The 12743-nt window shown below is 36.9% G+C and overlaps 2 protein-coding genes across 2 annotated transcripts; both read right to left on the reverse strand.

Annotated features, from left to right (window-relative positions):
• Positions 1-4775: 4775 nt before the first annotated feature.
• Positions 4776-5742, reverse strand: LOC145676386 (uncharacterized). The gene is made up of 2 exons (XM_081747238.1): positions 5593-5742; positions 4776-5306 (listed from the first exon to the last, which is right to left on the reverse strand). The coding sequence occupies exons 1-2, from the start codon at positions 5740-5742 to the stop codon at positions 4776-4778; spliced, it is 681 nt and encodes a 226-aa protein (XP_081603364.1).
• A 388-nt stretch (positions 5743-6130) lies between these two features.
• On the reverse strand, positions 6131-7240 carry LOC145676387 (uncharacterized). The gene has a single exon (XM_081747239.1). It carries the CDS (start codon positions 7238-7240, stop codon positions 6131-6133), a length of 1110 nt encoding a protein of 369 aa, XP_081603365.1.
• Between the last annotated feature and the right edge of the window lie 5503 nt (positions 7241-12743).

Genomic DNA, 12743 nt, shown 5'->3' on the forward strand with positions numbered 1-12743 from the left:
GTGTGGTGGTACAATATTGACTTGGATGAAGTTTATATATACTTCGTTACTGTCAGACCCGCAACCAGCCTCAGAGGTTTGGGGCCGGGCATGAATATGTTAAGGGCCCAAGTCATTAAAAATTCTCTCACAAATAATTAAATTGTGTTTTTTGTATTAACAATAGCATCTTGTTTTAAGGTCTGTAGAGGCCACGAAAAGTATAGGGGGACCAATCCCCTCCTAGTCCCCCTCTGGTTGCCGGCCTGGTTACTGTCATGACAGAAGCCCTAGAAATAAGAGAAACTTTACTAGGAACAGATAAGGAAACTGTGACCGAAAGTAAACTACCTTCGAATGGCGGTGTTTTGCGTGTTTTTCAGCATTATCTAACCTTAGAAAACAATCCATGATAGAGATGCTAGAGATGTTATACGATAAATTTTACAATTTTGGAAAAGGGCTTGTATTCCAATTCGTGAGTAAAATAATGCAATTGTGAAACTCGAAACCATTGAGGGCAAATTTAAAGAAAAGCAAGAATCGAAAATTTACCACAAAGAAATAGAATGAAGCTAGATTTATTGGAAGTTTGAATAATTTATTTGATCTAATACATGCAAATGCGCTTAGACTAGTCAAAACTAAGAAAGACAAAGACTTTATCATGGCTCGGAGAGAAGAAGGACAACGTGGTTGTGTGGTTTCAGTGGACAGAAGTTTTGCTGAAAAGGAAGCCAAGACGACAAACAAGAAACAAGGAAAACATGAATTGATGGAGGCAAGTACTAGTGCTAACATTGCCATTAACGCTGTTTGTTTGATAGTGACAATGACAATAATTTGGAATCAAGTAATGAAGAATACAAACCCACGCAGCAGCATACCCTGCAGAAGTCCTCAAACACAAAACGAAAACGGTAAACCCTCAAGAAAGTTGTTACTCCCGAATTTGCTTCTATGTTAGACAGATCGAAATTAACGAACAGAGAAGCAACAACAACGGCCAAAGGTTTGGGCCACAATCTGGACGAAGTTATCCTCAGTTGTTCATACAACAAACGAGCTCGCGAACGCAATCGTCTTGAGTCAGCTGCCATTATTAAAAACAAGTTCCAAGCAACAAGCGCTCTCGTTGTTCATTAGGATTGCAAAATTCTACCAGACATAAGAGGAAATGAAACCATCGATCGCCTACCTGTCATAGTGTCTGGTATGGGAAAAACTCAATTCCTCGGAGTCCCAAAACTGAAATCTAAAACTGGACAAGCTCAAGCCGATACCGTACTAGGTGCATTGAGTTCATGGAATATTATTGACCAGGTAAATGCGTTTCGATACAACTACCAGCAACACTAGTCCCTATTGCGGCACTTGTATCGTAATAGAGCAGGGAATTAAGAAAAACCTTTTGTATTTAGCTTGTCGTCACCACATACTGAAGATAGTTTTGGCTGCAGTGTTTAAAAAATGTATTCGTGGAGTTGAATCTTCCGACCCAGACATGCCAATATTCAAGCGTTTTGAAGAAATTTGCAACTCCTTGGATCAAACACGCTATGACTAAGCAGAAAGAAATGAAGATTTGGCGAATATCAAGAATGAACTTACAGATTTCGCACAAAGCCATCTTCAATATAGCCGGCCAGAGGGCGAGTATCGTGAATTATTGGGATTATCTATCTTTCTCGTACGAATCCCGTCCTGTTGACATGAGTGCGATTTGAGGCACCCGGAGCAATTCACCACGTCAGATGAATGGCAAAGGCACTGTACGCACTCAAAATATGGCTTTTTAGATACCAATCTAATCTTACTCATTAAGAAGAAAAAAGATATATTACTCTGTGTGCTTTCCTTGTTAAAGTATATGTGGAAACGTGGTTCTTATCACCGATTGCTAAATCTCAAATTCCTGAAAATCCTTCTAAAATATGAAGGAGAAAATGTAGCCGTTAACAAAACTTAAGAAAAAAAATTGTGGTCATCTCTGGTAGTTGAGCGAAGAACTCATTGACTTGGCGTTCGTCGATGATGAACTATCCGCAAGAACAAAGCAAGAAATGATAAAAAATTTGAACACATATATACCAGCAATGATGAGCCTCCAAAACGCTGCAATACCTGGAGATGCTCTTATTTCACTATAAAATGCCAAGATCGAGAATTTCGTAAAGGAGAACACGATGCACTTTTCTGAATGTCTGAGTATTCGAATAACATATTTTGCACAAACTCCGGAGACATGGAAATCCAATACTGACTACTTAGCTGGTTATGAAGTAGTTAAACACTTGCAAGTAGTTAATGACCATGCAGAACGCGGAGCTGCTCTCATACAAAAGTATAACGGTGTTATTACAAGTGAAGAGGGACAAAACCAGTACCTATTTCAAGTTGTTGCGAAACGAAGTAAATAACATCCAAACTGTTCAGAGTGAAGAAATAAACTTTACAAAGTTTTATAATGCAAAAATAATCAGCAATAATGTGATTTTATGTGTAATTGTGTAACATGTATATAACAATATATATAACAAAATTGTATAATATATATATATATATATATATATATATATATATATATATATATATATATATATATATATATGTATGTATGTATGTATATGTATAATAATGTGTATAGCATTTAGAATTTCAATCGACCTGCGCAACCATTAAGAATTGTTAAAATTTCAAATTTTACCAGTGTATCTATTTTCAATTGTGTAATAAATTTTAGGGGTGTCGCAAGTGAAATTCGGAAAAAAGTTCTTTTCCCTAATTTTTGAACCGCTCTAATATATATATATATATATATATATATATATATATATATATATATATATATATATATATATATATAACGAATAGAATTGGTAATATCCTCCTTTCTTGAAGTTGGTTACAAATAAAATCTCCCATCCTTTCTTCTTCCTAGTTTGCAGAGCCAATTTTGAAACCTCATTCTCAACTTTCGAAGCACTTTCCTCATTGAGAACATATTTGGCCTGTTTCTGAGTTTTGAAGAAGGAAACGATAAGTAACATAACTAATGATTGAACAGATTTTGGCGGCGTCAAGTAAGTAGTCGGCATAGGTGAGTGCTTAACACATTGGTTTTCTATCCAGGCGGCCCGAGTTCGAATCGTCGCAGCTCTCAAAATTTTAACGTGCTTTAATTTCAATCCATACTCACAAGGGAACATATTATATTGATAGTAGCATTGTCAAGTTACACAATTCGCAATCGATAGAGAAGTGAAGAAAAGTGGGAAATCCAAAGTTTTACGGGCTGACGTCCAGAAACACAGGAGATACAGAGGAAAGAAGGATCTAGAATGATATGAAGATAGCAATGTAATAGATACATTGACACAGAAAGAATTTTAAAATGATTAAAGTAATCAAAATGACATTTATACAACAGTATAGTAAGCAAACATTGTACCCACAGACATGTTCCATACCATCATATGCAATACAGTGTTTCCAACTGAGCAGAAAATAAAGTTTAGACAAATTATAACATCTAGAAAATTAATTAGGAGTAGAACCATACCTGTGAAGTTGTGATGGACAGTGTTGCCAATAATGTGTGAGGTGCTACAATATTACGTGCATCAGAAACATGAGCCTGCTAATCAATTATCAATCCAAAAGCATGCATCATGTCTGTTCTGTCTTTTGATGAATAAATGTTCACAAAACATCTTACTTGTGATAAATGAATAAATGTTTATTTGCACTAACTACACTACAACTGAAACACTTACAAGATACTGTTATATTGTCTTTTTACGAATTCCGGAGGACCGTCTTGTATGGATCTCTTGGTGCTCAACTTGCTGACACTCTTTCTCTCTCTCTCTCTCACACACACACACCGTTTTTAAAACAAAAGAGAAACGTTATGCAAATGTAATGGCAATGATACAAACTCACTATAAAAGTCTCTACATTCTCCCCTCTCTTGATTGAACCAAGTTAATCAACTTACACGCAATCCACATTATCCCTTTTAGGTAAAGGTACAATTTTAGTAATTGGTCTCTTAACAGTCCCTGTTTTACACTTTACACTTACTACAATCACTAGTCCATCTTTTCCCGGAAACAGTTGTTGAATGACACCTAATTTCCATGACAATGGAGGAGTATTGTTTTCTTTGATTAGAACCACATCTACAATAGAAATATTAGGTTGTTTTGTTGTCCATTTTCTTCTCTGCTGGAGTTTATGTAGATAATCCTGAGACCATCTTTTCCAGAAATGCTGCTTCATCTTCTGAATGTGATTCCATCTTGATAATCGGTTGGTCGGAATGTCCACTAGATCTGGTTCAGGAATGCTCATCAAAGGTTCACCAATAAGGAAATGTCCTGGCGACAAAAATGAAGGATCATCGGGTCATTGGATAGAACGGTGATTGGTTTTGAATTCAAACAAACTTCTATTTGTGTTATAACTGTGTTGAGTTCTTCAAATGTCAAAATTGTGCAACCCACTATTCTTCTTAAATGAAACTTAAATGACTTCACTGCACTTTCCCAAATGCCTGCAAAATGACTTGCTCTGGGTGGAATGAAATGCCATGTAAATCCTTCTTGCACTGCAACATCTTGAATTGAGTTTTGAAATTGTTGTGAACTGAGTAGTTGTTGAAGCTCCTTAAGTTCTCGCTGAGCTCCAACGAAATTGGTTCCGTTGCCACTATATATGTTCGAAAATTTGCCTCTTCTTGCTACAAATCTTCGAAGAGCTGCTAAAAATGCTTGGCTACTCAAATCACTCACTTACTCCATATGAATCGCTTTGGTTGCTAAGCACACGAATATTGCAACATACGCCTTTGTCACTTTATGAGATCTAGTTCCTTGCTTAATCATTAGGAGACCGGCGAGATCCACCCCTACGTGAATAAAAGCTCGAGCTGGCTGTACTCGTGCTGATGGTAGTTGACCCATGAGTTGTTCTGAGGCTGACGCTTTCAATTTAAAACAAACTAGACACTGATGAATGATAGATCGAACGACTTGTTTAGCTCGTGGGATCCAATATTTTTGCCTCAATGATGAGATCAATAACTGCGGTCCAGCATGTAACAATCTTCTATGTTCCGCTTCAATTATCAATTTGGTGAGATGCTCTTTAGATGGTAAGATGATCTGATGTCGGTTATCATACGGTAGGTCGGAGTTTTTTAGCCGTCCTCCCACTCGTAGCAACTGTTCATTATCTATAAATGGATACAAAGATTTAAGTTCACTTTGGGATGAAACTTGGCCTGACGAAGCTAAATCTTTGAATTCTTGCGAATAACTAACCTGTTGGATTAGCTTAATGCATTGTTGTAAAGTATCACTAATTTCAGTAGTGGAAATAGTTCCTACTTTCTTCTCGTTGTGATTTTTACAATTGCAAATAAAACGACGACACAAACAAATAACTCGCAATAGTTTCCACAATGATGAAAATTTCTCCAGACAGCTTATGTCACCTTCATAACTGGCTAAAGATATGCTCGTTACTTTCCTTTGTTCTGGAACATCTTCGTCTACCACTTCTGATTGTTCGGGCCATGCAGATGATTCAAGCTATGCGGGTCCATGCCACCAAATATCTGCTTTCTTCAACTGTTTCGGATCCATTCCCCGTGTAATAATGTCGGCTGGATTGTCCATTGACGACACATGATGCCACTGGTTGACTGATGTGATCTCCTGTATCTCTGCAACCCTGTTTGCCACGAACTCCTTCCATCTGGCAGCTGGAGATGATATCCATGCAAGCACTATTTTTGAAGCGGTCCAGAAGTACTATTCACTGAAATGTTTAATATCGGAATTATTTTGTGATACAACCTGCTCAAAAGTACTGCCGCACAAAGTTCAAGTCTTGGTAACGTTACCTTTTTAATAGGAGCTATTCTCGATTTAGAACCCAAAAGTTTAACAGTAGTTTTGCCTGAAATGTCCACAGTTTTAATATATATGCAACAGCCGTAAGGAAGTTGACTGCTGTCAGCAAACCCATGTATCTCGACATGAACATAATTCTTCAATACAACACATCTATCAATTAGTATTTCGTTAACACTTGGAAGATGATGACACAGGTCTAACCATTGCTGATAGAGCTCTGATGGTATTTAATCATCCCAATTGATCTTATGGATCCACATTTGTTGTAAGAAAATCTTGAACGGAGTAACTACCGGGCTTATAAGTCCTAAAGGATCAAACATTTTTTCTATGATCGAAGTCACTTGACGTTTGGTTGGTATGTTGGTCGTGAGACATTCTTTAACTGACTTGTTGGTGATGAGAAGCTTATCTGATGCAGGATTCCACAATAAACTCAATGTTGAAACACCTGACTCGGACTCAAATTCAAACGGTAAGTGAATTTCCCTATGTTCTTCTGGCACTGCTTCCAACAATGCTGGCTCGTTCGAACACCGTTTTCTTAAAGTAAACCCACCGCTTTGCAATAATTGAATAAGTTCTTTCTGAAGCTTTAACGCCTGTTCAACGTTATGACATCCTGAGCTTACATCATCCATATAAAAATCACGTTCCAATACTGTCGCTGCTGGAGGATATTTACTTCTTTCTTCTTCCGCTAACCTTCGAAGACACGCAGTCGCCAAATATGGTGATGATGCTTCACCATATGTGACCCGCTGCAACTCATAAATCTTGACTGGTTCCACTGATGAATATCTCCACAGAATTTTTTGAAGTCCAATATTATTTTCATGAACTTTAATCATTTGATACTTTGACTGAATATCCGCCGTAAAAGCAATAGGAAAGGTTTGAAATCTCGTGACAATTGAATGTAAATCTTGCTGGATTGTTGGTCCTGTCATGAGTATGTCGTTTAATGAAACCCCCGTTGAAGTCTTTGCAGAAGCGTCGAACACCACTCTTAGCTTTGTTGTGATACTGGATGGTTTCAATACTGCATGATGTGGCAGATAACATTTCATACCATTATCTTCATGTTCTTCTTTCACTGGTTTCATATGATCTAATTCTTCATATTCCCTCATAAAGTTACAGTACTGCTCGTTAATTTCTGGACACTGCTGCAACCGTCTTTCTAGCTGGTAAAATCTACGAAGAGCTAAATTATATGATTCTCCTAACGGTTTATGGTTTGGCTTAATTGGCAGACGTACAACGAATCGACCACTGCTATCTCTGGTAGTGTTTTCCTCAAAGTGTCGTTCACATTGCCTTTCTTCTTGAGTCATGACTGTTGAATGTATAGTTTCGAGCTCCCAAAATGTCTGTAACTGTCTATCAAGGTTACTTTCTTGCACAAAAAATGACACTTGTGGTATACTAGAATCTCTTGTTGTAGGAACTTTACCCACCAAAATGTACCCAAATTCAGTTTGTTGTACTACTGGATAATTCCCTGGTCTAGTTAGTTTATGCGATCGCAAAATGTCCAAAAACACTTCCGCGCCTAACAAAATGTCAATAGTATCTGGTTGGGGAAAGTTAGGATCTGCACACACTATGTTTGTCGGCAAGTTCCAATCAGCATGATTTATTGGCCTACTTGGAATGCTATCTGTTATTTTGAGCAAAACTAAACAGTTTACATCAATTACAAATTCACGAATTCTTGATTCTATATGTATACCTACATCTACACAATGCTTTGTTTCACTAATCACACTATTAATACCTTGAATTGGAACTCGGTGTTTATTTTTAGGTAGACGCAACCTTTGAACCAAATCTTCAGTTACTTTGACTGGCAGAATCTAATAATACTCTACATGGATGTAATTTACCATTTGCATCTCGTACATTTACTATAGCAGTAGATAACATAACAGTAACATTTGGTTTTCCCTTGAAAATGCAATAAGAACCTTGTGTCATATTTTCCCTATTCGTATTAGAATGACTCGAAAAATTTCTTGATTGTGAATTAGCAACACTGGTTTTCTCATCTGCTTTTGACATTACGTCATAATACAGCAAGGTATTATGCCTTTTGGAACAGCGTTTACAGCCACCTGATCTACACGTCTTAACTTTACATTCTTTTTTGAGACAGTTGAAACACAATAAATTATCTCGAACATAGTCTTGTCTTTCTTTTGCTTCAGCGTTTAAAAATGCAGGACATTTAAACAACTGATGTATTAGGTTTTGTTTACAAAAGTTACAGAAAGACTGAGTTGTTGTCACGTGTGATTTGGTTGTTTTTTCTTTTTGTTTTGGTTCAGCACTCTGTCTATTTTTATCGCCCCTTGACCTTGACACTACTTCCTGCGATGGTGTATTTTTTATAGTTTCAAATGTTTGACACCTACGTTCCAAGAAAGCAAAGAACTCTGATAAGGGAGGGAAAGAATGATCTGTGATTTGTAACTCCCACGCACGCCTAGTGTTATTGTCTAATTGTGAAACGAAATGTTGAACTAACAAAACCTCTTCTAGTGGTGTCTGCAAATCTAAAGCTCGTAATGCATTCAAGTTACTAGTAGCTGTATTAATAAATTCTCTGAAACTGATGTAGTTTCATTTGTGATACATTTAATATGTAGCAAATTACGGACATGAGTAGCTGCAATCAAACGCTTATTTTCATACCTGTCTTTCAATAATTGCCATGCAATTTTATAATTAGCTTCTGTAACTTGCAGATCCCCTATTAAATCATACGCCTCCCTCCTCAATGCACTCCTTAGGTAATGGAACTTTTGCAACACTGACACGTTATCGTTATTATGAATCATAACTTTAAAATTGTCTGAAAATGAAAACCAATTTTCGTATCGTCCTTCAAATGATGGCAATTCTACACGAGGCAATTTTAATTGATCATTTGACACCTGATTCTCATTTTTCGAGGAATTGTTTGAATGAGATTCCTGGCTACGCTAAATAATAAAATCCTCTAGTTGCACTAATACATCATAGTAACTGGTTTCAAAGTCCTCTCTATATGCATCGTCCTCTACTTGTTCGTAATTTATTTCTAACTGTGATTGTACTTCATCGAACTTTTTGTACAACTCAATCATTGCAGTCTTACGTACTTTCACCTGACTAATTGTAGTTGTTGAATTAATATTACTTACGTAGTTTTGAATTCTTGTCAGTTGACTTTTGCACACACCACGTTGTTTCACTAACTTGCTTCTTTCTGAGTCCTCCATCTTGAAAAATATTGTAAGTCCACACTAACTAATAAACACAAGTCCACACTCAAGTCCACACTGATGAACGTGTTCTCACTTATGTCTATTCACATAAGTTCCAGAAGAATTAATAAACGTCACTGCACACACGAACAAAACTAAACAAAGAGCAATGTAACAATTGTTCACATACACATTCACAGTTTATATCAAACGCTAGTTCACTGTGATCCGGTCGGAGCTGACCAATGTTCTGTCTTTTGATGAATAAATGTTCACAAAACAGCTTAATTGTGATAAATGCATAAATGTTTATTTGCACTAACTACACAACAACTGAAACACTTACAACTTACTGTTATATTGTCTTTTTACGAATTCCGGAGGACAGTCTTGTATGGATCTCTTGGTGCTCAACTTGCTGACACTCACACACAAACACACACACACACACACTGTTTTTAAAACAAAAGAGAAACGTTATGCAAATGTAATGGCAATGATACAAACTCACTATAAAAGTCTCTACAATGTCAGTTTTGTGTGTTGTTTGATATCATTCTGATTTTCCATTTGGGCAAAACTGCTTCGACTATGTGCTTCGTCCCTTATTTTCGTACCTCAGTGATTATATTCTTGTTTGTGAGCTCAAAGTTTGGTTTTAACTAGTTCGAATTGTATACTGTAAGTACTCTTCTACACCCAAGATTCATATAGGAATGCATATAAGACTATCCTCAAACGTTGGCTACATTGTACATCAGGACTTCATAGGTATGGTTCTACTCCTAATTAGATCTTCTAGATGATATAATTTGTGTTCAGTGACATTTAACAAAACTTCATTTTGTTGTCAGTTGGCAACACTGCATTACATGTGTTGTGATTGAGCATGTCTGTAGGTACAATGTTTGCTTATTACACTGTTGTGTAAATGTCATTTTGATTACTTCAGTGGTAGAACGTTCACCTCTGGTGTTTGGGGTCCCGGGTTCGATCCCAGCCCCCGCCAAGTGAACTTTGTGGTGTACAAACACAGTGTGCGTGGGTTTCCTCGGGATTATTCCGTTTCCTCCCACTTTCTTCATTCCACCACTTTCCTTCATTACTCATCCTCACCGTCTCCTTTAGCCTAACCGGCATAACCGTGGGACGTAAAAATCAAAGATTTCATTTCATTTCATTTTCATTTTGATTACTTTAATCATTTTGAAGTTCTTTCTGTGTCAGTGTATCTATTAAATTGCTATCTTCACGTAATTCTAGATTTTTCTTTCCTCTGTATCTCTTGTGTTTCTGGTTGTCGGCCCGTAAAACTTTCCTCGCTCCTCTATCGATTGCGCATTGTTTGATTGTGCAATGCTGCTATCAATATAAGATGTTCCCTTGTCAGTGTGATATGGAAGATCTCCTGTGGAGAAGGAAAGAGTTGTTCGAAGGAAGAGAATGATGGATAATTGGAGTAGATCCATGAAAGGAAACAAAACTGTTCTATACCTTATTTTCTTCAATCGTTCGGGATTTGATATTTTCAGCTAATTTCAACCATTTTCTTTCTCTTGTATAAAAAGTGTTTTTTTTTCTTTCTTCTCAAATGCAATATGTACCGAAATAATATATTACGCACATAAATATTATAAGATCGTTGATATATAGCACTCATTGGACATCACGCCCCAAAAGTTAGAGAATGCAGAAATTTCTTCATGCACCAAACTTCCTATAGTGCTCTAGAGTTTTACCAACTGTCTTCTTCGGGTTAATCTTAGGTGCAAATTAGAGTGCATCTGTTCAGACGTTTGTGAAAACAGCAGAACTACTGGACCGGACCTAGTAGAGTTACAGTAGTCAGGGGGAAGCAGGCCTGAACTGGCTACTTCGAGGGACCCCTTGCGCTGATAGCTGCTTGGGGCTCACAAACTATTTGTAAGGTCATTTTACTTTTAAATTGCAAATCACTGTTAGGAAAATGTAAATGAGCTAGTAACTTTTAGTAATGATCCGTTTCATTACTGCAAATTTAAAAAGAAAGTAAGATACGCCTGTTCTAGATACACAAAACTGATCAGAATCAATACAATATTAGAACATTAATAGTTTTCACGTTAACATTACTTATTTTAATAACATCAATTTCAGTTCGGCACTTGGTTTGGCTATTTCATCAACTATCAGATCATTGTCAATATTTGAAAACAAGTCTCTTTCAACTGCAATAAGCATTAGGGGAGAGAGCATCTAGTTGGTCATAGAGAACCTTAAGCGATTCTTCAGAATTTTTAATTTAAAAAAACCCTATCGCAAGTTATTTGCGTTCTGGGCAGAGCCATTATATTGAATACAAAATTTGGAAAAAGACCTGACTGGGAAGAAAGCTCATACACAATTTTGAATGCACCCGATAAACGTTTTGAGCATTTCTTCTCTTGGCTATGGTCAGTGGCGTATTTACGATTTTGTTTCGGGAGGGGCTTTGCTAACTTTCGGGGGGGGGGGGCTTTGCCTGGAAATGTGAAAACTCTGCAAGATATTTCATTTACTTTACTCTACTAAGTAAGATTTCGGGGGGGGCTTTAGCCCGGAAGCCACCCCCCTAAATACGCCACTGGCTATGGTATTCATGTAGAAGGTCATCGCATTGTTTGGAGTTATCATCTTCTTGACTGTTTTCATCATCTTCCATTGCCTTTGAGGGGCTTTCAGTTTGTAGAAGTGTGGAGTAATATATGGCAAACTGCTACACTTCCTGTATAAATTTCGATCTATTGCACTTCGTGAATGCGTAGACTTTCTGAAACAAATTTTCAGGGATTTGTTGGTTAGTTAGAACCTCATCATATTTTTGGGGGGTCTAAGCAAGAGCGGTCAATAAAAATTTCCTCGTTTGGGAAAATCTATCAGAAATGCTGTTTATAGCCGAATCTAAAATATTGAAATATATTGTTTCCTATTTTAGTATCGGAGAAATCCGCCCACTATCATCTTCAGAGAGATCACCACTCAGTTTTTTCCTCTGTGGGATTCTTTTTTCTCGAAAAGAAGTTTCTGTTTCCATTTTGATGTAATTGTTTTAAAAAAAACTTTGAATTAACGTGATGTACTTTCCCAATTTTTTAAGCAAGTTTTCAAAGTTGTTAAAGTTGTTTCTTATGTTTAAAAAACATAAAACTGACTATTTTTGTTTTTAAAAACCTACTTTACATTTCTGTTCAGATTCGGCGTTATTCGTTGTTTCCCTAATTTTCAGAACTCGGGCCCCTGGCAATTGCCAGTTAACCAGCCAGGCCAGTCCAGACCTGGGGAAATACTTTTGATGCTGATTGTACGTACATCATGGTATGGGCGGATGGACTGACAAGTAAAAAGACATCCAAAATTTCTTTTTGGGGCATATTGGGTACCATGAAATGTGCCAATTGAAGAGATCTCGAATTTCATACATTTTTACGGTTACTTCCACCTGTGAGGTGCAGGTAGCTATAGAGGTAATCTATGTATACCAAAGAAAACACCACCACAATAAAGATAAATAATATATGTTGGCGTGGCTAGGGATATTCAAATTATAATGTAAATTACTAGAAATGCAAAT

The sequence above is a fragment of the Thermobia domestica genome, unplaced genomic scaffold (assembly GCF_964235325.1).
Source record: "Thermobia domestica unplaced genomic scaffold, izTheDome1.hap1.1 HAP1_SCAFFOLD_138, whole genome shotgun sequence".
NCBI lineage: Eukaryota > Metazoa > Arthropoda > Insecta > Zygentoma > Lepismatidae > Thermobia > Thermobia domestica.

What these genes read in the sequence shown, in the direction of transcription:
- LOC145676387 (XM_081747239.1), bottom strand. Translation starts at nt 7,240, where the DNA reads ATGACTCAAGAAGAAAGGCAATGTGAACGACACTTTGAGGAAAACACT.
- LOC145676386 (XM_081747238.1), bottom strand. Translation starts at nt 5,742, where the DNA reads ATGGAAGGAGTTCGTGGCAAACAGGGTTGCAGAGATACAGGAGATCAC. An exon ending in AAGAAAGCAGATATTTGGTG is followed by an intron (nt 5,307 to 5,592) that starts GCATGGACCCGC and finishes CTAATCCAACAG; the next exon opens with GTTAGTTATTCGCAAGAATT.